Below are 26,420 nucleotides of genomic sequence, written 5' to 3'. Positions count from 1 at the left end.
GCTTCTCAGTTACTGGAGTTCTCTTCATGTCGGGCAAGTCATCAACTTCATACCACCTCGAGGATGAATCAACAAAGACCAGATGTCTCGCATTCGACTCCGATATTCGACTCCGATGTATCTGCCGAGGTGAGGGACCATGGAAGGTCTGGATGTCATGGAGATGCAGTAGTTCTTTGGTTTGATGAGGCTTGAACACGTTGCATTGTGCACAGATGGACACTCCCCTCTCTATGTCAGTGTACATTGAGGGATTAGACATGGTTATTCCTTTGACCCACACTTTATTGCTTCCACCCCAGGTGTACTTGGCAGAGTTGCTGGGTGTAATACTCCTGCAGAAAGTTGGGGTGATAAACGTCTGGCCATGCAGTATCAGTCCATCTTTCATGGTTAATTCTTTTCTCCTGGCAAAATAGTGCAGAGCTTGTGGGGAGGATCTTTTGACCTCATGGGTCATCTCTTTGTGATGATGTCATGGAGCTGCCTGCATGTTTGATCCACTTAGAACATAGAACAGTACAGCACAGAACAGGCCCTACGGCCCTCGATGTTGTGCCGAGCAATGATCACCCTACTTAAACCCACGTAACCCGTATACCCGTAACCCAACAATCCCCCCATTAACCTTACACTACGGGCAATTTAGCATGGCCAATCCACCTAACCCGCACATCTTTGTTGGGCAACTTTGAGTTCCTCAATTATGCTTGGCGACCACACTTGAATTGTCATAATATCAATGTCCTCCTCCCAAACTGCATGCTCAGTGATGGGTAAGTAAGCCCAGGAGAGAGCATCAGTGAGGAATAGCTGCTTACCGGCATTGTGGATCATACTGCAGCTTTGGAGCTTGAGCATCATCCGCTGGACATGCGAAGACTAGGTCAAGAAATCCCTCCTCGATCGATGTATAGCCAGTTTCCATGTCAGAGAGAGCTCTGGATACAAAAGCCACTGGTCTGCCATTCTGGATGTACGTTGCTCGGACTCCGTCCTGAGAGCATCTGCTGATAAGAATACCGGTGCTCGGATGTCGAAGTATTGTAACACTCGAGGGACTGACAGCAGACCTTTGGGTTTGTTGGCTGCAACGTTGTGGTGCTCCTGCCAACAGTATTCAGCACCCTGATGGAGAGTATGACAGAGGGTCCAGTTACATCAATGTAGCAGGGAATGATCTTTGATCGATAATTTGTAATGCTGAGGAAACGCTGCAGGGTACGCTTTTCCTCAGGTATGGACATTTGTTGTTTAGTCATTGTCTTATTGGGGTCAGGCTTCACACCATCGGTGGTGAGCAGGGCCCATGTACGGGACTAGGCTGACACTAAATCTGCATTCAGCAGGATTGAGCTTCACCTGTACAGTCCTGATTCTGTCAAAGGCCAAGCGCAGACGTGCATCATGGGCTTGCACTCTATGACCCTAGACTAGGATGTCATCAATGATGGTTTCGCAAGGTTGCCCTGCAAAGAGGTGTTCCAGAGACCATTGGGGGACCTCACTGCCAGTGAAGATACATCAGGAAAGAGGAGGAACCAGTATCTGCCCATCCCAGACATCAACGTAATGAGTTTCAAAGATTCTTCATTCAGCGGGATTTGTCAAAATCCACAATTTGCATCCAGGATGCTGGAAATCATAGCATTGGGTGTGTCGGCTATTCCCTGTTCAGCCATCTTCATAGGATGGTGGGGTTTTGGAAGTGATTTATTTAGATGAACTGGATTGATGCAGATCCTGACCAAGCCATCTTTCTTTACTGCAGCAACCATCGCAGAAACCCACTCTGTGGCCTCACCTATGATACCCAGCATTGTCATTCCATCCAATCCATCTGTTTCATGGCAAGGGGTATTCTTCTTTCAGCATGAACAGTGGCCGTTACTGAATCATCCAGCCTGATGTGATATGTGATTGGCTGCTTTCCAATAATATCACAGTGGAACAGATCTTTGTACTCTCGCATCTCTGGGGCTTGGTGCTGCAGAATGAGTCCATCCAGCCAAAGGTGCATCGGCCCCAGTGCAATACTGCTCTGGAGAACCAGCAGTGGGTTGATGTCCTGGCCGACTCTGCGGAATTGGAATTTGCTCTGTGTGCGGTGCTGAGTGACTACGATGTCCGTCAGTATGGTTTCTTCACCATATACAAGATTTACTTTGTTGGTGGGAATCTAGTGCAGCACAAGGATCAATTTCCCACAGAAGCACTTCGAAAATACATTACATTTTACCTCGGTATCGATTTTGACTTTAAATTTGACATTGCTGTGTGAGCAGTGTTGAAAAATTGTGAATACTTCACCTTTTCCCGTGATAAAGTCAATATTTTCAGAGTAGAATGCTTTAAGATGTTGGATGCTCTGGTTGTTTTGATTTGTTTTCGGGTCATTCATTTTGTTCATGTTCCGAGCCTTGGAGGGGTATCCGGCAACATGACCTGTGGTGGTGGCATGCTGTTGTGGCTTTGATCTGCAACACTTGGGAAAGTGAGTCCGTTTGCCACAGTTATTGCAACGCTTATTATATGCAAAGCATGTGCATCCATTGACTGCTTGTACATCGTGTACATTGACTCCATCTACACCTCCCGCTGCCTGGGGAAAGCGGGCAGCATAATCAAAGACCCCTCCCACCCGGCTTACTCACTCTTCCAACTTCTTCCATCGGGCAAGAGATACAAAAGTCTGAAAGCACGCACGAACAGACTCAAAAACAGCTTCTTCCCCGCTGTTACCAGACTCCTAAATGACCCTCTTATGGACCGACCTCACTATCACAACACCCCTGTATGCTTCACCCGATGCCGGTGTCTATGTATTTACATTGTGTACCTTTGTTGCCCTGTTGTGTATTTTCTTTTTATTTTATTTTCTTTTCATGTACTTACTGATCTGTTTGAGCTGATCGCAGAAAAATACTTTTCACTGTACCTGCAAATCCAATTTAGGCAGGATGTGTTCTATACCGAAAAAACCTTAGTTTCTCTCCATAATTCCTTGGTGCTCCTCTTGAACTTTTAATTTAGCATGCAGATGTGAATGGCGGATTCTAACGTGAGGTTTTTTCATGGAGCAACTGTCTATTCCACACACTATATGGTTTCTTGCGCGCTAATTGGTGAAAGTGCAGAAGATGCACCTTTGTGCCAGAATTTTCAATGTTCAGGCATATCGTTGTACCGATGTTTAGGGGGCAACAGAAAGGTAGATTACGAGAGCAAACCTGCTCAGAATATAAAAAACAGATAATAAAAGTTTGTACAAGTATATAAAATCAAAAAGAGTGGCTCAGGTAAATATTGGACCTTTGGAGGATGAGAAGGGAGATTTAATAATGGGAGATGAGGAAATGGCTGAGGAACTGAACAGGCTTTTTGGATCGGTCTTCACAGTGGAAGACACAAATAACATGCCAGCGACTGATAGAAATAAGGCTATGACAAGTGAGGACCTTGAGATGATTGTTATCACCAAGGAGGGAGTGATGGGCAAGCTAATGGGGCTAAAGGTAGACAAGTCTTCTGGCCCTGGTGGAATGCATCCCAGAGTACTAAAAGAGATGGGTAGGGAAATTGCAAATGTTCTCGTGATAATTTCCCTAAATTCATTAGACTCTGGGGTGGTCCTGGTGGATTGAAAATTAGCAAACGTGACACCACTGTTTAAAAAAGGAGGTAGGCAGAGAGCAGGAAATTATAGGCCAGTTAGCTTATCTTCGGTAGTAGGGAAGATGCTGGAATCTATCATCAAGGAAGAAATAGCGAGGCATCTGGATAGAAATTGTCCCATTGACAGACGCAGCATGGGTTCATAAAGGGCAGGTCGTGCCTAACTAATTTTTTGAGGACATTACCTGTGCGGTAAACAACGGGGAGCCAATGGATGTGGTATATTTGGATTTCCAGAAAGCCTTTGACAAGGTGCCACACAAAAGGTTGCTGCATAAGATAATGATGCATGGCATTAACGGTAAAGTAGTAGCATGGATAGAGGATTGGTTAATGATGAGACCATCAATTCACGCGACACGTGGTTAGAAGTGAACAGTGCTTTTAATTGTCTTACAACAGAGCCTGCCTGTGACAAGATGAACTCCAGATGAACTGGCAGGCAGGCTCTCAGCATCAACCTTTATACTTCCGGTTAGGGGGAGGAGCCAAGAGTGGAGCCTAGTACAAACTCCCGTACATTCCCAGTGTATCTCCCCCTAGTGGCAGAGCAGAGCAACTGCTCGTGTGCCGAGCTTACAGAAACATGGTACAACATGTGTAATACAGTGTGAATTACGCTACTGTGATTCACCACATTCAGCCCCTGTAAAAAAATCAAGTCCGGCGGGGGTGTTGGCTTACAGATTGAGTCTGTCCGGTGGCCGAGTTGTCCGCTGTGATCGGCGGAGCACCGGGGTTGCAGCAGTCGGTTGGGGTACGGTGGCGGACTCCGGGGGCGATTCCGCCCGAGCTTCGTACCCGTCTGGTTCGACTGGGGACTGGGGGCGCTGGGAGCTAGCTGGCGCGTGAAAAAAATGTAGCGAACTGGTAGGTGCTGGGGTGTGGGGGGCGAGTTGGGTGGGATGTAGTGTGAGGGGTACCTCGGCGGTGGTAGTGGGGGGGTTTGATCCTGCAGGTGCTAGGTCCCGGAGCACCTACGAAGGCATACTGGGGGTTCGAATGTAGTAATTCTCTACGAGTGGGTCAGTTTGTGCGCCCTGACGTGCTTCCGGAGGAGTACTGGGCCCGGTGTCTTCAACCATGCCGGGAGCGAAACCCCCGTGGTAGTGCCCCTGGAAAAAATAAAGAGCCGCTCGTGAGGGGTCTGGTTGGTAGCGGTACATAAGAAGGACCTAATAGCGTGGAGCGCACCGGGGAGGACTTCTTGCCAATGGGAGATCCACCCCCGCCGGACTTGCTTTTTTTACAGGGGATGAATGTGGTGAATCACAGTAGCGTAATTTCACACTGTATTACACATGTTGTACCATGTCTCTGTAAGCTCGGCACACGAGCAGTTGCGCTGCTCTGCCACTAGGGGGAGATGCACTAGGAGTGTACGGGAGTTTGTACTGGGCTCCACCCTTGGCTCCTCCCCCTAACCGGAGGGTCAGTAGGACGGTCTTCCAGACCGTCGCATTCTCCCTCTCCACCTGCCCGTTCCCTCTGGGGTTAGAGCTGGTAGTCCTGCTCGAGGCGATGCAGGTGCTGACGCAGCTCATCGCTCATAAAGGACGAACCCCGGTCGCTGTGTACATAGCTGGGGAAACCAAACAGGGTGAAGATACTATGCAGGGCCCTAATGACTGTGTGGGAGGTCATATCGGGGCACGGGATAGCGAATGGGAAACGGGAGAACTCATCTATGATGTTCATGAAGTACACATTCCTGTTAGTCGAGGGAAGTGGCCCTTTGAAATCGATCGCAAGGCGTTCAAAGGGCCTAGAAGCCTTGACCAGGTGGGCCCTGTCTGGTCTGTAGAAGTGCGGTTTGCACTCCGCGCAGATCGGGCAATCCCTGGTGATGGCTTTTACCTCCTCGGTGGAGAAAGACAGATTTTGGGCTTTAATGTAGTGGGCGAGCCGGGTGACCCCGGGTGGCAGAGGTCATTGTGGATGGCTTTTAAGCGGTCGCTCTGTGCGCTGGCACACGTCCCGCAGGACAGGGCATCTGGGGGCTCGTTGAGCTTCCCCGGTCGATACATAATATCGTATTTGTAGGTGGAGAGCTCGATCTTCCACCTCAGAATTTTGTCATTTTTAATTTTGCCACTTTGCGAGTTGTCAAACATGAAGGCAACCGATCTTTGGTCGGTGATGAGGGTGAACCTCCTACCTGCGAGGTAGTGCCTCCAGTGACGAATAGCCTCCACAATGGCTTGGGCTTCTTTCTCGACTGAGGAGTGTTTAAGTTCCGAAGCGGAGAGGGTTCGGGAGAAAAATGCGACTGGTCTCCCTGCCTGATTTAGTGTGGCTGCAAGAGCTACCTCTGAGGCATCGCTCTCAACCTGAAAGGGGACGGATTCATCCACCGCCCGCATGGCTGCTTTGGCAACGTCCTCCTTGATGCAGCTGAAGGCCTGGCGAGCCTCAGCTGACAGGGGAAAAAGTGTGGCCTTAAAGAGTGGGCGGGCTTTGTCCGCATATTGAGGGACCCACTGGGCGTAATACGAGAAGAATCCCAGGCACCGTTTGAGGGCCTTAGGACAATGAGGGAGAGGCAGTTCTAAGAGGGGGCGCATACGGTCCGGGTCGGGACCCAGGACTCCGTTTTCCACGACATAGCCGAGGATGGCTAGACTGGTTGTGCGGAAAACGCCTTTCTCCTTGTTGTATGTGAGGTTAAGCTTCTGGGCCGTCTGGAGAAATCGGTTGAGGTTGGCATCGTGGTCCTGCTGGTCATAGCCGCAGATGGTGACGTTATCTAAGTACGGAAACGTGGCCCGCAGCCCGTACTGGTCCACCATTCGGTCCATCGCTCGTTGGAACACCAAAACCCCATTCGTGACGCCAACGGGGACCCGGAGGAAGTGGAAGAGGCGGCCATCGGCCTCAAACGCCATGAAGTGGCGGTCCTCCGGGCGGATTGGGAGTTGGTGGTATGCAGACTTCAGATCCACCGTGGAACAAATCCGATACTGGGCTATCTGATTCACCATGTCTGCAATCCTGGGGAGGGGGTACACGTCGAGGAGCGTACACCGATTAATAGTCTGACTATAGTCTTTGACCATGCGGAATTTTTCCCCGGTCTTGACGACCACCACCTGAGCTCTCCAGGGACTGTTACTGGCCTCTATGATCCCCTCACGTAAAAGCCTCCGGACCTCGGATCGAATGAACACCCTGTCCTCTAGGCTGTACCGCCTGCTGCGAGTGGCTACGGGTTTACAGTCCGGAGTGAGGTTGGCAAAGAGAGGAGGGGGGCAGATTCGCAGCGTGGTAGGCTGCAGATAGTGAGTGGGGGTAGGGGTCCGCCGAAGCTGAGGGTGAGACTCTTGAGATTGCATTGAAAGTCAAGTCCCAGTAAGAGTGGGGCGCAGAGTTCAGGCAGGACGTATAGTTGAAAATTAGAGTAGCTAGCGCCTCGGATCGTTAGAGTTGCGACGGTGCTCCGTTGGATATGGACAGAGTGGGTAACCCGAAGCGAGGGAGATAGTTTGCTGTGCAGGGAAAACGGGGAGCGAACAGTGTCTTACCAGATCTGGGTGTACGAAGCTCTCAGTGCTCCCGGAGTCGAAAAGGCACGGTGTATTGTACCCGTTGATTTGGACCGTCGTCATAGAGTTATGGAGATGCTTTGGGCGCGATTGGTCCAGTGTGACTGCGTTGAGTTGCAGGTAGTCGGCGGCTCGGTCGGCTGTGCTGGGATGGCCCCGCGATGAGTGCCCGCTGAGGTCGCAGTCTTCAATTGAATTTTCTGGGTGTGGAGAGGATGGGGCCCAAGATGGCCGCCCCCGTGGATCACACGTGGCGGGCGGCGAGGAAGATGGCGTCCAAGATGGCGGCCCCCATGGATCGCACGTGGCGGGTGGGGTCGGAGTCGGGGCATAGGCCGCTGTGTTCCGGGGCTTGCGGGCCTGCGAGTGCGGAGGGCGATTACTTTATGCCGCTGGAAGTTTAGGGGCTGGGGCGTTCCTTGCCAGGCACACTCTGGCGTAGTGGCCTTTTCGCCCGCAGCTGCTGCAGGTCGCATTGCGGGCCGGGCAGTGCTGTCGCGGGTGCTGGGGGTCTGGCCACAAAAGTGGCAGGCTGGGGCAGCATGGTGGCTGGGTGGCCGCGCGGCGCAGACCTGGGGGAGTCGCTGGTCGGGGGCCCATGACGGGGTGCGCAGTCGGCAGGAAACAAGGTGAGGCTACGAAATGAGACCTCCATAGTTGTAGCGAGTCCAACAGTATCTTCAAAATTTTGGGCCCCCTTCTCCAGCAGTCGCTGGTGCATGTAATTCGATGTAAGGCCTGCAACAAAGACATCACGGACAGCAAGTTCTCTATGTTCTGCAGCAGTTACAGCCTGATAATTACAGTCCCAGGATAAGGCTTTTAAGTCTCTGAGGAATTCTTCTAGTGATTCTGTAGGGCGCTGGCGGCAAGTAGTAAAAACGTGGCGCGCCTAGACCTCATTGATAGGCCTCACGTACATTCTATTGAGTAGGGCCAGGGCCTCTGTATATGAGCCGGTACAGTTTAGCTAGTAGATATAGATATCTAGTAGAGTAGATATACGATGGCTCGCCCTTGCGTGCTGTAGACTGAGTTTTTGCTCCTCCGTCATTTCTATGGTGCTTGCTTCAGCCAGTTTGGCCTTAAAACATTGGAGCCAATGCGAAAAGATTTATTTTGCCTCTGCATCCTGCGGGTCGAGTTCCAGTCGATTAGGCTTGAGGGCTGATTCCATGGTCATTCCTTACTGTTTCTTAAGACGATTAAATTGATGAGACCATCAATTCACGCAACATGTGGTTAGAAGTGAACAGTGGTTTTAATCGTCTTACAATAGAGCCTGCCTGTGACAAGATGAACTCCAGATGAACTGGCAGGCAGGCTCTCAGCATCAACCTTTATACTTCCGGTTAGGGGGAGGAGCCGTGGGTGGAGCCAAGGGTGGAGTCCAGTACAAACTGTCGTACACTCCCAGTGCATCTCCCCCTAGTGGCAGAGCAGCGCAATTGCTCGTGTGCCGAGCTTACAGAGACATAGTACAACATGTGTAATACAGTGTGAATTACGCTACTGTGATTCACCACAGTTAATTAATAGAAAGCAAAGAGTGGGGGTTAATGGGTGTTTCTCTGGTTGTGTCCCTCAGAGATCAGCGTTGGGCACATAATTGTTCACAATTTACATAGATGATTTGGAGTTGGGGACCAAGTGCAATGTGTCCAAGTTTGCAGACGACACTAAGATGAGTGGTAAAGCAAAAAGTGCAGAGGATACTGGAAGTCTGCAGAGGGATTTGGATAGGTTAAGTGAATGGGCTAGGGTCTGGCAGATGGAATACAATGTTGACAAATGTGAGGTTATCCATTTTGGTAGGAATAACAGCAAACGGGATTATTATTTAAATGATAAAATATTAAAACATGCTGCTGTGCAGAGAGACCTGGGTGTCCTAGTACATGAGTCGCGAAAAATTGGTTTATAGGTGCAACAGGTAAGAAGGCAAATGGAGTTTTGTCCTTCATTGCTAGAGGGATGGAGTTTAAGACTTGGGAGGTTATGCTGCAATTGTATAAGGTGTTAGTGAGGCCACACCTGGAGTATTGTGTTCAGTTTTGGTCTCCTTACTTGAGAAAGGACGTACTAGCACTGGAGGGTGTGCAGAGGAGATTCACTAGGTTAATCCCAGAGCTGAAGGGGTTGGATTATGAGGAGAGGTTGAGTAGACTGGGACTGTGCTCGTTGTAATTTAGAAGGATGAGGGGGGATCTTATAGAAACGTATAAAATTATGAAGGGAATAGATAGGATAGATGCGGGCAGGTTGTTTCCACTGGCGGGTGAAAGCAGAACTAGGGGGCATAGCCTCAAAATAAGGGGAAGTAGATTTAGGACTGAGTTTAGGAGGAACTTCTTCACCCAAAGGGTTGTGAACCTATGGAATTCCTTGCCCAGTGAAGCAGTTGAAGCTCCTTCATTACATGTTTTTAAGGTAAAGATAGATAGTTTTTTTGAAGTATGAAGGAATAAAGTGTTATGGGGCGGGATTCTCCGACCCCCCCGGTGGGATGCAGAATCGCTGGCGGGGGGGTACGGCGTGAATCCCACCCCACGCCGGCTGCCGAATTCTACAGCGCTGTGTTTTTGGCGGGGGTGGGAATCACGCCGTGCCGGCAGTGGCCTCCCCGGTGATTCTCTGTCCCACGATGGGCTGAGAGGCCGCCCGTTTTCGGCCAGTCCCGCCGGCGTAAATTACACAAGGTTTATACCGGCGGGACCTCGCTCTGCAGGTGGCCTGCAGAGTCCTCGGGGGGGGGGGCGCGGGGGGATCTGGCCCCGTGGGGGGGGCCCTCACGGTGGCCTGGCCCGTGATTGGGGGCCACCGAACTGCGGGCGAGCCTGTGCCGTGGGCACACTCTTTCCTTCCGTGCCAGCCGCTGTAAAGTTCCGCCATAGCCGGCGCAGAGAAGCGGTTCTGGGAACACGCTGGCGCTCCTGCGCATGTGCCAACTCACGCCGGCTGGCAGAGGCCCTTCGGCACCGGTTGGTGCAGCACCAATCACTCCAGCGCCGGCCTAGCCCCCGAAGGTGCAGAGTGGTTCACGCCGCTCTTTGGCGCTGGTAAGGCCCGCCTGCCGGATACGGGAGAATCCTGCCCATGGTGTTGGGGCGGGAAAGTTGAGCTGAGTCCACTAAAGATCAGGCATGATCTCATTGAATGGTGTAGCAGGCTCGAAGGGCCAGATAGCCTACTCCTGCTCCTAGTTCTTATGTTCTTCAGTTCTCCATGTAGATTTATTGAGTTCTGTTCCTTTCTCCATGTAGATTTTCCTCACACTGTTCTTTCCTTCATTTGAATTTACCTTGCTCTGTTCTTTTCTCCATAAAGATTTACCTCGCACTGTCCTTTTTGCCGTATAGATTGGCCGAGCACTGTTGCTGTTCCCATGGAGATTACGGATCAGTGTTCATCTCCATATCACACTTGGAGCATGGTGTCTCATTCTAGAAAATAATAGTGAGGCTCTTAACAATTTACAGGTCAAATCCATGAATTTATAAATAATAATAATGAGGGGATAGTGAAACGTTTGGAGCTTTAACTTCAGAGGCTGAGGGGTCCCCGATGGAGTTCTTTAAACTTGCAGCAGGATTGAATTGGATAGAGATATGTGGCGCGATTGTCCGGATAGATTTCTAAGTGTGGTAGTGAGCCGGAATTGTCGCGAGCTTCCTGCCGTTCAGCCCAGCGAAACTGAAAATGCTTCTTGCCACAAATAGGATGTTGCCTGGTATGGAGGGTGCTAGCTATGAAGAAAGGTTGAGTAGATTAGGATTGTTTTCGTTGGAAAGACGGAGGTTGAGGGGAGAGCTGATTGAGGCCTACAAAATTATGAGAGGTATGGACAGGGTGGATAGCAACAAGCTTTTTCCAAGAGTGGGGGTATCAGTTACAAGGGGTCACGATTTCAAGGTGAGAGGGGGAAAGTTTAAGGGAGATGTGTGTGGAAAGTTTTTTACGCAGAGGGTGGTGGGTGCCTGGAACGCTTTGCCAGCGGAGGTGGTAGAGGCGGGCACGATAGCATCATTTAAGATGCATCTAGACAGATATATGAACGGGCGGGAACAGAGGGAAGTAGATCCTTGGAAAATAGGCGACAGGTTTAAATAAAGGATTTGGATCGGCGCAGGTTGGGAGGGCCGAAGGGCCTGTTCCTGTGCTGTAATTTTCTTTGTTCATTGTTCGCCAGCTGATTCGCCGGGACCGTGCTCCCAGTCCCCTGCTAACAAGGTTGAGTGGCACTTAAGCTGCACTTGCTCAGCCAAACCCAGCCACTCGCAACAATGGCACCGAGGAGACCAGCCCCAGGATTCGGGACGCTGACCTGGTGAGGCTCTGAGACACGTTGGCGACCAGGAGGGATGTCCTGTTCCCTCGGGGGTCCCAGAGGGTGAGCCACAAGGCAGCCAGTACTGCCTGGGATGAGGTGGCACCAACCCTTAGTTCCAACAGTATAGGGTTGGAATCCAGGGTTTCGCATGGTGCCGCGAGCGATTGCCCCACAGTGCCTCACCCCCCATCCCCCCCCCCCCCCCCCCCCCCCCCACTGGCGGCCCACCCCTGCGGAGGGTCCCCCACCTCACATTGAGCACTGGGGCGGCAATCCCAGCATCCGCGGGCTCTTTGCCTGTGAGCAAAGATGGCTACCCACCTCCTTGCTCCCCTCAGAAGCCCTTCCGCCAGGTTCATGTTTTAAAAAGGAATACCAATCGGTGCCAGCGTGACCACTTGCTGGGGAGGCCGCTGGATGATGGCAGGCCATTGGATATGGGATTGTTCTTGATTGAATGGAAATTGGGGTTAAGGGATGATAATTGGTTTTTCATCACACTAATGTTCTATGTTCTATCCTGGGATCCCGATTTTGTCTATGGGAGCGGGCCTGTTGCATCTCAAACTGTTTGGCGCCCGCGCAGATCTTGATTTTGGCCTCTCCCACTATTCACCCGCCTCGATACGCTTGAGTGAGAGTGTAACGAGACTGGGGAATCGCGCCCATGGTTTCCACTTGGAAAGGATCTAGAGCTAGAGGTCAGAAATAGGATTGTCACCAAACAATCTGAAGGATGACAGTTATAAACAGTGGAATAATTGTAACCAAGCAGCAGGGGTTATTTAATACCCCGCTGTTAATGTGATTAGAATGTTGACCTCTGTTAATATGAGTGCTGCATTTGACTCCAGTGCCATTTAATTTTTCTCCCACCCCCAGGAAGCTGACCATGCAAGCTGAGAACACTGCTGCAAGAAAGGCTGCCAGTACCATTCTCTCAGAGGCATCACGGAACAGATTGCTACATGCCAGAGCCAGGGTGGCAGCGCAGAAGGCACGGCGACACCCCGCAAAAACCACTGGCCCGGTGACAGCTAAGCAGACTGCCCCTCCCACACAGAAACTGCCGGAAATTTCCCCTCAGCTCCCACTGACCCAGTCTAAGGCAAGTGCTCCATCAGCCTGACAGCCAGGAAATCTCGCAAAGTCAGGCCCCGATATATAGTCACAAACCTTCTCAATTGCACGATTCACGCTGACATTCTTCCCAGGGCTGGTATTGTTAATGTATAACCGACCCCACCTGTCACTATATTGTATAAGTTGGTAATTATTTTAATCATCAGTGAATCCAGACTGTATTTCAAAGCTTGTAAAATATGATCGTATATAAACAAGGTGTTGGATTCTCACATGTATTCACAAGTCCCACCCTGAGACCTTTTGGACTGTTTCACTATTAGCGTAGATAAAACGGGTAAATGGGAATGCTGCACTCCGATTTGGGACTCTCCTGATTAAGTGTCAGAGCGTCAACTCCTTGCAGTACACACAGAGCTTGATCTGTCCCCTCCGCCCTCCCCCCCCCCCCCCCCCCCCCCCCAGAAAACGCGAGTGGAAAATCACCCCCTTCCCCACCCCAACCCCAAGGTGAGGTGGGGAGGTGTCCACCAGAGATATCCGAGCTCGCGTTGCCACCAGCAGCTCCAATTGGACTGCCTTGTGATGATACATGGTGACCTGACAGTGAAATGTTTTGTCTTGGGTTCGGGTCCAGGTGGGGTTTCATTCGGGTTCACCTGTTTTCTAAAATTCATTTTGACAGTATCTGGGCATTGCTGACTCGGCCAGAATGTGTTCTGCATCCCTAATTTCCCTTCAGAAGGTGGTGCTGAGCTGTCTTCTTGAATCGCTACAGTCCTGAGGTGTAGGTACGCCCACTGTGATGTTAGGGAGGGAGTTACATAGACATAGAACATACAGTGCAGGAGCAGGCCATTCGGCCTATCGAGTCTGCACCGACCAACTTAAGGCCTCACTTCCAACTTATCCCCATAACCCAATAACCCCTTCTAACCATTTTGGACACTAAGGATAATTGAGCATGGCCAATCCACCTAACCTGCACACCTTTGGACTGTAGGAGGAAACAGGAGCACCTGGAGGAAACCTATGCAGACATGGGGAGAACGTGCAGACTCCGCACAGACACTGACCCAGCGGGGAATCGAACCTGGGACCCTGGCTCTGTGAAGCCACAGCGCTAGCCACTGGTGCTATCGTACTGATCCCTGTGGAACGCCACTAGTTGCAGACCTCCATTCGAAAAAACATCCCTCCACTACTGTCTTCTATAGCCAAGCCAGTTCTGGATCCATCCAGCTAGTTCACCCCTGACCCCATGTGGTTTAATCTTTTGCAGCCTGCCATGAGGACCTGATGAAAATGAAATGAAATGAAAATCGCTTATTGTCACGAGTAGGCTTCAATGAAGTTACTGTGAAAAGCCCCTAGTCGCCACATTCCGGCGCCTGTCCGGGGAGTTTGGTACGGGAATCGAACCGTGCTGCTGGCCTGCTTGTTCTGCTTTAAAAGCCAGCGATTTAGCCTTGTGAGCTAAACCAGCCCCTGATCAGATGCTTTACTAAAGTCCATGTAGACAACATCCACAGCCCTTCTGTCGTCAATCATTTTTGTTACCTCCTCAAAAAACATGACCTCCCTCGTACAAAACCGTGCTGCCTGTCACGAATAAGACCATTCACTTCCAAATGTGCATAGATTCTATCTCTGAGAATCTTTTCCAACAATTTCACCTTCACTGACATCAAGTATACTGGCCGATAATTACTTGGGTTATCCTTGCTGCTCTTCTTAAATAATGGTACAACATTGGCTATTCTCCAATCCTCTGGGATCTCACTTGTGACCAATGAGGACACACAAATTTCTGTCAGAGGCCCAGTGATTTAATCTCTTGCCTCCCTCAGGAATCTGGGATAGATGCCATCTGGCCCTGGGGATTTGTCTACCTTAATGCTTTTTAATACACCCAACACTTCCTCCCTCGTAATAATGACTTGTTATAAAGTGTTTACATATCCCTCTGAGACATCACCAATCAACGTGTCCCTCTCCTTTGTGAATACCGATGCAAAGTACTCATTAAGGATCTCACCTACTTCCATTGGTTCAGCCCAAGCCCAGATATTGTCCAGGTTTTGCTGCATTTGGACATGGTCGGCTTCAGTGTCTGAGGAGCCGGGAATGGTGCTGAACATTTTGCAGTCATCAACGAACATCCCTACATCTGACCTTATGTTCGAAGGGAGGCCAGGACACTACCCTGAGGAGCTCCTGCAGTGATGTCCTGGAGCTGAGATGACCGACCTCCAACCATCTTCCTTTGTGGCAGGTATGCTCCAATTTTAGACCGTAATTCATAAAAAGTACATTCTTGTTTATTTAAAGATCTGTATAAATCTCCAATATTCTGTACCAGGTTGTATTTTTGATTCCCACCAGATCTCAGTTTCTTCGACATGTAACATTACATCATAGTTACATTATTAGCTACATCAATATTACGTGATCCTGAATGTTAACCCTTTACTTTACATCTCCCAAGTCTTTACCCCAACTATATACACCCGCCTACATCTCCTCCCAAAGTCTGTGCGGTGCCGTGACCAATCTCCCTTGCCTTGTCCTGGTTTTGGTTCAAGGTTGAGGATGAACTGCACTCTCTTGTCGTTCAAGAGGAACGTCTTCCACCCGGGTGGTTGTAGAGTTTCTATTTGGTTTTGGTTTCTTGTCTCCATCCGAATCTGAATATTATATCCAAGGTCCCATTTGTTCCCTCTCCATGATATCGAGTCTCTTTGGTTGCTGCTGATATTTCCCTGGTCTATCTAAATTCTACAAGCTCTCTGCAGGAGGGTCATAAAGACTCGAAACATTCATTCTGTGTCTCTACTGATGATGCCAGACTTGCTGAGTTTTTCCAGAATTTTCTGTTTCTATCAGATCTGGGTTGTGGAGATCTTTCTGTTACAAGGGGCAGTATGGTAGCATTGTGGTTAGCACAATTGCTTCACCGCTCCAGGGTCTCAGGTTCGATTCCCTGCTTGGGTCACTGTGTGTGCGGAGTCTGCACGTTCTCCCCATGTGTGCGTGGGTTTCCTCCGGGTGCTCCGGTTTCCTCCCACAGTCCAAAGATGTGCAGGTTAGGTGGATTGGCCGTGCTAAATTGCCCTTAGTGTCCAAAATTGCCCTTAGTGTTGGGTGGGGTTATGGGGATAGGGTGGAGGTGTGGGCTTAGGTTGGGTGCTCTTTCCAAGAACTGGTGCCAAATGGCCTTCTGCACTGTAATTTCTATGATTCTATAAATGCCTTCTTTCTGTCGATCTCGTATCCACCCTCTCTCCCCGGTCTTTAGCACTTTCCAGTCTCGCGCTCGATGCTTGAAGTTGAGATTAGGAACTTGACCTTCATTGCTCCGCATACAGTAACAATCTTTTAATGTCACAAGTATGAAGTTAATGTGAAAAGCCCCTAGTCGCCACATTCCAGCGTTTGTTCGGGTAAGCTGGTACGGGAATTGAACCCACACTGCTGGCCTTGTTCTGCATTAACAAACCAGCTGTCTACCCCATTGACCTAAACTAGCTTTTGATCATGACCTTTTTCATGATCATTTGAGGAGATTCATCAGGTTGATTCCGGAGTTGAGGGGATTGGCTTATGAGGAGACACTAAATAGACTGGGACTGTGCTCATTGGAATTTAGAAGGATGCGGGGGGGTTCTTATAGAAACATATAAAATTATGAAGGGAATAGATAAGATAAAAGCAGGGAGGTTGTTTCCACTGGTGGGTGAAGCTAGAACCAAGGGGCATAGCCTCAAAATAAGGGGGAGCAGATTTAGGAATGAGCTCAGGAGGAACTTCTTCACCCAAAGTGGTGGGTGCGTGGAATGCACTGCCAGCAGAGGTGGTGGAGTCAGAGTCATGAGGGACATTTAAGCGACTTAGACAGGCACACGGACAGCAGTAAATTGAAGGGGTGTAGGTTAGGTTGATCATTGTGGGCTGAAGGGCCTGTACTGTTCTGTATTGTTCTATGTTCTAAAGGGCTGTGAATCTGTGGAATTCCCTGCCCAGTGAAGCAGTTAAGGCTACCTTGTTGAATGTATTTAACGCAAAGGTAGATAGATTTCTGAACAGGAAAGGGATTCAGGGTTATGGTGTTCGAGCGGGTAAGTGGAGCTGAGTCCACAGAAAGATCAGCCATGATCTCACTGAATGGCAGAGCAGGCTCGAGGGGACAGATGGCCTACTCCTGCTCCTGGTGCTTATGTTCTTATGTTAGGTTGTAGTGCTTGTTATGGATCTTGAAGTTGCGTTCTCAGCCCGTCTTCACATCAATAGCTCTGATGATGGGAACACATTTTTGTTAACAGTGAGGTTCTGTAGTTAAGAAGAGCTAGGTTAGTATCTTTGTTCTTTTTCATCAATTCATTAATTGTTCAAAATCCTCTTTCTGCTTCTCCATTTGAACCAGTTATGGAATAAACTTGTTAGTAAACTGAGCACTGATGTGTGGCACCACAACACCTGGGATGCCATGTGTCACAAAGATTCTTCTGAGTGATGTAAAGAGCCTCTGCCATAACGCTGTGCAGTCTGCTCACTTCAAACCATCTGGAGTAGTAATTAATGACGATAATGAAAACTTTCCCTTTGAACACAAATAAATCACATCCATGGCCTCGAAGGAGAAGTGGAGGTTGGGGGAGGGCTGCCCCAGTGGCTCATTCTGCTGTTGACGATTCATGTCACAAGTACAGCAATTTGTGATTAACTCTTCAATGGAGTGACTGATGTCTGGCCACCAGACTGACCTGTGGGCTCTTGCTCTGCATTTCATTCTTCCCAAGTGGATTTTTTGGAACAACATAGAAAATAGAAGGAGGAGGAGGCCATTCGGCCCTTCGAGCAAGAGCCATTCATTATGATCAAGGTTGATCATCAAGTTCAATACCCTGATCCCGCCTTCCCCCATACGCCTTGATCCCTTCAGCCCCAAGAGCTGTATCTAATTCCTTCTTGAAATTACACAACGTTTCGGCCTCAACTACTTGCTGTGGGAGTGAATTCCACAGATTCACCACTCTCTGGGTGAAGAAATTTCTCCTCACCTCAGTCCTAAAAGCTTTATCCTCAACTATGACCCATGTTTCTTGATTTCCCCACCATCAGGAACATTCTTTTTTAAAATTCTTTTGTGGGACATGGGCTTTGTAGCTTGTGCCGGCACTTATTGCCCGTGCTAATTACCCTTGAGGGGATAGTTAAGAGTCAATCATATTGTTGTGGGTCTGGAGTCACATGTAGACCAGACCAGGTAAGGACGACATGTTGCCTTCCTTAAAAATCAAAAATCAAGGGCGCCTACCATTCCATTCCCTGACCGCACTTTGGGAAACCACTCCATCAGAGGGTGCTCCTTCTCCCGGCATACAAGCAGAAACTCAAGCGAGAGAATCCAGCTTACAAAGGTCATGCAGTGCTGGTCCGAGGAAGCAGAAGAGCTCCGACGTGACTGCTTAGAGACAGTGGAGTGGTCCATATTTAAGAACTCAGCGACCAACTCAAATGAGTATGCCACCACCGTCACAGACATCATCAGCAAATGCGTGGATAACTGTGTGCCAAAGAAAGCAGTACATACGTTCCCCAACCGGAAACCATGGCTCAATCACGAGAGTGAATCCTCGGAAGGCGACGGGTCCATAAGACCATAAGATATAGGAACAGAATTAGGCCACTCGGCCCATCGAGTCTGCTCCGCCATTCAAACATGGCTGATATTTTCTCATCCCCATTCTCCTGCCTTCTCCCCATAATCCCTGAACCCCTTATTAATCAAGAACCTATCTATCCCTGTCTTAAAGACACTCAGTGAATTGGCCTCCACAACCTTCTGCGGCAAAGAGTTCCACAGATTTACCACCTTCTGGCTGAAGAAATTCCTCCTCATCTCTGTTTTAAAGAAACGTCCCTTTAGTCTAAGGTGGTGTCCTCTGGTTCTAGTTTTTCCTACATCGGAAACATCCTATCCACTCGATCCAGGCCTCGCAGTATCCTGTAAGTTTCAATAAGATTCCCCCTCATCCTTCTAAACTCCAACGAGTACAGACCCAGAGTCCTCAACCGTTCCTCGTACGACAAGCTCTTCATTCCAGGGATCATTCTTGTGAACCTCCTTTGGACCCTTTCCAAGGTCAGCACATCCTTCCTTAGATACGGGGCCCAAAACTGCTCACAATACTCCAAATGGGGTCTGACCAGAGCCATATACAACCTCAGAAGTACATCCCTGGTCTTGTATTCTAGCCCTCTTGACATGAATGCTAACATTGGATTTGCCTTCTTAACTGCTAACTGAACCTGCACGTTAACCTTAAGAGAATCGTAAACAAGGACACCCAAGTCCCTTTGTGCTTCTGATTTCCTAAGCATCTCCCCATTTAGAAAATGGTCTATGCCTAAATTCCTCTTGCCAAAGTGCATAATCTCACACTTTTAAACAATGTATTTCATTTGTCACTTCATTGTCCACTCCCCTAGCCTGTCAAAATCCTTCTGCAGCCCCCTTGCGTCCTCAATACTACCTGTCCCGCTACAGATCTTTGTATCACCTGCAAACTTAGCAACAGTACCTTCAGTTCCTTCTTCCAGATCATTAATGTATATTGTGAAAAGTTGTGGTCCCAGAATCAGACCCTGAGGCACACCACTAGTCACCGGCTGCCATCCTAAAAAATACCCCTTTATCCCCACTTTCTGCCTTCTGCCAGTCAGCCAATCCTCTATCCATGCCAGGATCTTACCCTTCACACCATGGGCTCTTAACTTATTTAACAGTCTCCTATGCGGCACCTTGTCAAAGGCCTTCTGGAAATCTAAATAAATCACGTCCACTGGTTCTCCTTTGTCTAACTTCCTTGTTACTTCCTCCCTTTGAAAATGAAAATCGCTTATTGTCACATGTAGGCTTCAATGAAGTTACTGTGAAAAGCCCCTAGTCGCCACATTCCGGCGCCTGTTCGGGGAGGCTGGTATGGGAATTGAACCTGCGCTGCTGGCCTTGGTCTGCTTTACATGCCAGCTATTTAACCCACTGTGCTAAACCAGCTCAAAGCTGTGCTGACTCAGTCCTATTTTACCATGCACTTCCAAGTACTTTGCGATCTCATCTTTAATAACAGACTCTAAATTCTTACCAATGACTGAAGTCAGGCTAACCGGCGTATAATTTCCTGTCTTCTGCCTCCCTCCCTTCGTAAACAGGGGTGTTACATTAGCCATTTTCCAGTCCTCTGGGACCGTTCCTGCCTCCAGTTATTCCTGAAAAATCACCACCAATGCATCCACAATCTCCTCAGCTGTCTCTTTTAGGACCTTGGGGTGTAGTCCATCCGGTCCAGGTGACTTATCCACCTTCAGACCTTTCAGTTTCCCCAGAACCTTCTCCTCAGTGATGGCCATAGCACTCACCTCGGCTCCCTGGTTCTCCTGGAGCTCTGACATCCCACTGGTGTTTTCCAGTGTCTGGACGGGATCCTTGGTCGTGCACTCAGAGTCTGCACGGACCAGCTGGCAGATGTGTTCGCGGACATCTTTAACCTGGTCCCTACTCTGCACAGAGGTACCCACCTGCTTTAGGAAGACCACCATCATACCAGTGCCAAAGAAGAACCAGGCAACGTGCCTCAATGACTTCCATCCGGTGGCCCTTAGTTCAGTCATAATGAAGTGCTTCGAGAGGTTGGCCATGAAGCGTTTCACCTCCATACTCCCAGAACGCCTTGATCCACTGCAATTCGCATACTGCTGCAAACGGTCCACAGCAGATATCATTTCGCTGGCCCTACGCTCATCCCTAGAGCATCTCAACAACAAGGACTCCTAGATCAGATTCCTATTTATTGAAAACAGCTCCGCCTTCAACACCATAATCCCAGCCAAGCTCATATCAAAGCTCCAAAACCTAGAACTTGGCTCCTCACTCTGCAACTGGACTCTCGACTTTCTGACCCACAGACCACAATCTGTAAGAATAAACAACAACACCTCCTCAACAATAGTCCTCAATACCGAGGCCCCACAAGGCTGCGTACTTAGCCCCTTATTATACACCCCGGACACACATGACTGCATGGCAAAATTTGGTTCCAACTCCATTACAAGTTTGCTGATGATACGACCATAGTGGGTCAGATCTCGAATAACGACGAATCAGGATACAGGTGGGAGATAGAGAACCTAGTGGAGTGGTGTAACGACAATAATCTCTCCCTCAATGTCAGCAAAACTAAAGAGCTGGTCATTGACTTCAGGAAGCAAAGTACTGTACACACCCCTGTCTATATCAACGGGGCCGAGGTGGAGATGGTTCGCAGTATCAAAGTCCTCGGGGTGCACATCTCCAAAAATCTGTCCTGGTCCACCCACGTCGATGCTACCACCAAGAAAGAACAACAGTCCCTATACTTCCCTAGGAAACTAAGGAAATTCGGTATGTCCACATTAACAAAAGAGAAAATGCTGGAAAATCTCTCCAAGTCTGGCAGCATCTGTAGGGAGAGAAAAGAGCTAACGTTTCGAGTCCGATGTCTCTTTGTCAAAGCTTTTCCAGCATTTTCTCTTTCATTTCAGATTCCAGCATCCGCAGTAATTTGCTTTTATTTATGTCCACATTAACTCTTACCAACTTTTACAGATGCATGATAGAAAGACCCTATTGGGCTGCATCACAGCCTGGTATGGCAACTGTTCGGCTCAAGACTGCAAGAAACGTCAGAGAGTCGTGAACACAGCCCAGTCCATCACACGAACCTGCCTCCCATCCATTGACTCCATCTGCACCTCCCGCTGCCGGGGGAAAGCAGGCAACATAATCAAAGACCCCTCCCACCCGGCTTACTCACTTTTCCAACTTCTTCCATCGGGCAGGAGATACAGAAGTCTGAGAACACGCACAAACAGACTCAAAAGCAGCTTCCCTGCTGTTACCAGACTCCTAAATGACCCTCTTATGGACTGACCTCATTAACACTACACCCTGTATGCTTCATCTGATGCTGGTGCTTATGTAGTTACATTGTGTATCTTGTGTTGCCCTATTATGTGTTTTCTTTTATTTCCATTTCATTTCATGTACTAAATGATCTGTTGAGCTGCTCGCAGAAAAATACTTTTCACTGTACCTCGGTACACGTGACAATAAACAAATTCAAATCCAAATAAAGGACATTAGTGAACCAGGTGGGTTTTTATGACAATCGACAATGGATTCATGGTCATTATTACACTTTTAATTCCAGATTTTTATTGAATTCAAATTTCACTATCTGCAGTGGCGGGATATGAACCTGGATCCTCAGCGGGTTACTCTGAGTCTCTGGTTTATTCGTCCAGTGAAAATACCACGAGCCCACCACCTCTCCTGAATCAACCCTGTCTAATCCTGTCGGGATTTTGTAAGGTTCTCTCACTCTCCTGAACTCCAATTAATATAATCCTAACCGATTTAGTCTCGCCTCATATGACAGACCCGTCAGGGATCAGTCTGCTAAACCTTTGCTGCACTTCCTCCATAGCAAGTAAATCCTTCCTCAGATAAGAACTTCAAAACTGTTACACTACTCCAGGTGTGGCCTCACCAATGCCCTATACAATTGCAGTAAAACATCCTATACTCATCTTCTCACTATGAAGGCCAACATACCAATTGCCTTCTTTACTGCCTGCTGTACCTGCGCGCTTACTTTCAGTGACTGTTGCATGAAAATGAAATGAAATGAAAATTGCTTATTGTCACGAGTAGGCTTCAATGAAGTTACTGTGAAGACCCTAGTCGCCACATTCCGGCGCCTGTTCGGGGAGGCTGGTACGGGAACACCAAGGTCTCGTTGAGTATCCGCCTCTCTCAATTTATACCCATTCAAATAATAATCTGCCTGCCTATTTTTCTACTGAAGTGGATAACCTCACATTTATCCACATTATACTGCATTTGTCATGCATGTGCCCACTCACTCAGCCTGTCCAAATCCCGCTGAAGCATCTCTGCATCCTCCTCACAGCTCACCCTCCCACCCAACTTTGTATCATCTGCAATTTTGGAGATAAATTTGGATACTCTCTCGTCCAACTCATTAATATATAATGTGAACAGTCGAGGTCCTAGCATAGATCTCTGCGGTACCCCACTAGTCATTCCTGCCAATCAGAAAAAGACCCTTTAATTCCAACTTTTTGCTTCCTGTCTGCTAACCAGCTTTCTATCCATCTCAAGACACTACCCGTAATCCCATGTGCTTTAACTTTAGATAGATAGATAGAGAAATACAGCACAGAACAGGCCCTTCGGCCCACGATGTTGCGCCGAACTTTTGTCCTAGGTTAATCATAGAATTTTGGACAATTTTTCATGGCCAATCCACCCAACCTGCACATCTTTGGACTGTGGGAGGAAACCGGAGTACCCGGAGGAAACCCACGCAGTCACGGGGAGGATGTGCAGACTCCACACAGACAGTGACCCAAGTCGAAATCGAACTTGGGACCCTGGAGCTGTGAAGCAATTGTGCTATCCACAATGCTACCGTGCTGCCCTTAAGAAGTTAACCTACACTCCATTATTCTACCCTAATCCAAGTACCTATCCAATAGCCGCTTGAAGGTCCCTAACTTTTCCGACTCAACTACTACCACAGGCAGTGCATTCCATGCCCCCACCACTCTCTGGGTAAAGAACCTACCTCTGACATCCCCTCTATATCTTCCACCATTCATCTTAAATTTATGTCCCCTTGTAATGGTGTGTTCCACCCGGGGAAAAAGTCTCTGACTGTCTACTCTATCTATTCCCCTGATCATCTTATAAACCTCTATCAAGTCGCCCCTCATCCTTCTCCGTTCTAATGAGAAAAGGCCTAGCACCCTCAACCTTTCCTCGTATGACCTACTCTCCATTCCAGGCAACATCCTGGTAAATCTCCTTTGCACCTTTTCCAAAGCTTCCACATCCTTCCTAAAATGAGGTGACCAGAACTGCACACAGTACTCCAAATGTGGCCTGACCAAGGTTTTGCCCAGCTGCATCATCACCTCACGGCTCTTAAATTCAATCCCTCTGCTAATGAACGCTAGCACACCATAGGCCTTCTTCACAGCTCTATCCACTTGAGTGGCAACTTTCAAAGAACTATGAACATAGACCCCAAGATCTCTCTGCTCCTCCACATTGCCAAGAACCCTACCATTAACCCTGTATTCCGCATTCATATTTGTCCTTCCAAAATGGACAACCTCACACTTGTCAGGGTTAAACTCCATCTGCCACTTCTCAGCCCAGCTCTGCATTCTATCTATGTCTCTTTGAAGCCGACAACAGCCCTCCTCACTATCCACAACTCCACCAATCTTCGTATCATCTGCAAATTTACTGACCCACCCTTCAACTCCCTCATCCAAGTCGTTAATGAAAATCACAAACAGCAGAGGACCCAGAACTGATCCCTGCGGTACGCCACTGATAACTGGGCTCCAGGCTGAATATTTGCCATCCACCACCATTCTCTGTTTTCTATCGGTTAGCCAGTTTGTTATCCAACTGGCCAAATTTCCCACTATCCCATGCCTCCTTACTTTCTGCATAAGCCTACCATGGGGAACCTTATCAAATGCCTTACTAAAATCCATGTACACTACATCCACTGCTTTACCTTCATCCACATGCTTGGTCACCTCCTCAAAGAATTCAATAAGACTTGTAAGGCAAGACCTGCCCCTCACAAATCCGTGCTGACTATCCCTAATCAAGCAATGCCTTTCCAGATGCTCAGAAATCCTATCCCTCAGTACCCTTTCCATTACTTTGCCTACCACCGAAGTAAGACTAACTGGTCTGTAATTCCCAGGGTTATCCCTATTCCCTTTTTTGAACAGGGGCATGACATTCGCCACTCTCCAATCCTCTGGTACCACCCCTGTTGACAGCGAGGACGAAAAGATCATTGCCAACGGCTCTGCAATTTCATTTCTTGCTTCCCATAGAATCCTTGGATATATCCCGTCAGGCCCGGGGGATTTGTCTATCCTCAAGTTTTTCAAAACACGCAACACATCTTCCTTCCTGACAAGTATCTCCTCAAGCTTATGAGTCTGCTTCACGCTGTCCTCTCCAACAATATGGCCCCTCTCGTTTGTAAATACTGAAGAAAAATACTTGTTCAAGACCTCTCCTATCTCTTCAGACTCAATACACAATCTCCCGCTACTGTCCTTAATCGGACCTACCCTCGCTCTAGTCATTCTCATATTTCTCACATATAAAAGGCCTTGGGGTTTTCCTTGATCCTACCCGCCAAAGATTTTTCATGCCCTCTTTTAGCTCTCCTAATCCCTTTCTTCAGTTCCCTCCTGGCTATCTTGTATCCCTCCAGCGCCCTGTCTGAACCTTGTTTCTTCAGCCTTACATAAGTCTCCTTCTTCCTCTTAACAAGACATTCAACCTCTCTTGTCAACCATGGTTCCCTCACTCGACGATCTCTTCCCTGCCTGACAGGGACATACATATCAAAGACACGCAGTACCTGTTCCTTGAACAAGTTCCACATTTCACTTGTGTCCTTCCCTGACAGCCTATGTTCCCAACTTCTGCACTTCAATTCTTGTCTGACAGCATTGTATTTACCCTTCCCCCAATTATAAACCTTGCCCTGTTGCTCGCACCTATCCCTCTCCATTACTAAAGTGAAAGTCACAGAATTGTGGTCACTACCTCCAAAATGCTCCCCCACTAACAAATCTATCACCTGCCCTGGTTCATTACCAAGTACTAAATCCAATATGGCCTCCCCTCTGGTCGGACAATCTACATACTGTGTTAGAAAAGCTTCCTGGACACACTGCACAAACACTACCCCATCCAAACTATTTGATCTAAAGAGTTTCCACTCAATGTTTGGGAAGTTGAAGTCGCCCACGACTACTACCCTGTGACTTCTGCACCTTTCCAAAATCTGTTTCCCAATCTGTTCCTCCACATCTCTGCTGCTATTGGGGGGCCTATAGAAAACTCCCAACAAGGTGACTGCTCCTTTCCTATTTCTAACTTCAACCCATATTACCTCAGTAGGCAGATCCCCCTCGAACTGCCTTTCTGCAGCTGTTATACTATCTCTAATTAATAATGCCACCCCCCCACCTCTTTTACCATCCTCCCTAATCTTGTTGAAACATCTATAACCAGGGACCTCCAACAACCATTTCTGCCCCTCTTCTATCCAAGTTTCCGTGATGGCCACCACATCGTAGTCCCAAGTACAGATCCATGCCTTAAGTTCACCCACCTTATTCCTGATGCTTCTTGCATTAAAGTATACACACTTCAACCCATCTCCTTGCCTGCAAGTACTCTCCTTTGTCATTGTTACCTTCCCCACTGCATCACTACGTGCTTTGGCGTCCTGACTATCGTCTACCTTAGTTGCTGGACTACAGATCCGGTTCCCATTCCCCTGCCAAATTAGTTTAAACCCTCCCGAAGAGTACTAGAAAACCTCCCTCCCAGGATATTGGTGCCTCTCTGGTTCAGATGCAACCCATCCTGCTTGTACAGGTCCCACCTTCCCCAGAATGCGCTCCAATTATCTAAATACCTGAAGCCCTCCCTCCTACACCATTCCTGCAGCCACGTGTTCAACTGCACTCTCTCCCTATTCCTAGCCTCGCTATCACGTGGCACCGGCAACAAACCAGAGATGACAACTCTGTCTGTCCTGGCCTTTAACTTCCAGCCTAACTCCCTAAACTTGTTTATTACCTCCACACCCTTTTTCCTACCTACATCGTTG

General features: G+C 48.6%; 1 protein-coding gene across 3 annotated transcripts in view; it reads left to right on the top strand.

The window, feature by feature from the left end:
* LOC119964303 (leucine-rich repeat and IQ domain-containing protein 3-like) overlaps positions 1-13,015 on the top strand; it is an 87,940-nt gene extending 74,925 nt beyond the window's left edge. The window contains exon 8 of one of the 3 annotated variants that reach the window (XM_038793588.1): positions 12,430-13,015. In XM_038793588.1, the coding sequence (XP_038649516.1) occupies positions 12,430-12,676 (247 nt within the window). In that variant the 3' untranslated portion in view covers positions 12,677-13,015. The remainder of the gene's footprint in view (positions 1-12,429) is intronic. The other 2 variants (XM_038793587.1, XM_038793586.1) reach the window with 2 other exon arrangements.
* The last annotated feature ends 13,405 nt before the right edge of the window (positions 13,016-26,420 follow it).

Source organism: Scyliorhinus canicula, chromosome 4 (genome assembly GCF_902713615.1).
Source record: "Scyliorhinus canicula chromosome 4, sScyCan1.1, whole genome shotgun sequence".
Classification (NCBI taxonomy): Eukaryota; Metazoa; Chordata; class Chondrichthyes; order Carcharhiniformes; family Scyliorhinidae; genus Scyliorhinus; species Scyliorhinus canicula.
The sequence above is the reverse complement of the archived record's forward strand: the minus strand, read 5'-3'. Positions and strand labels throughout refer to the sequence as shown.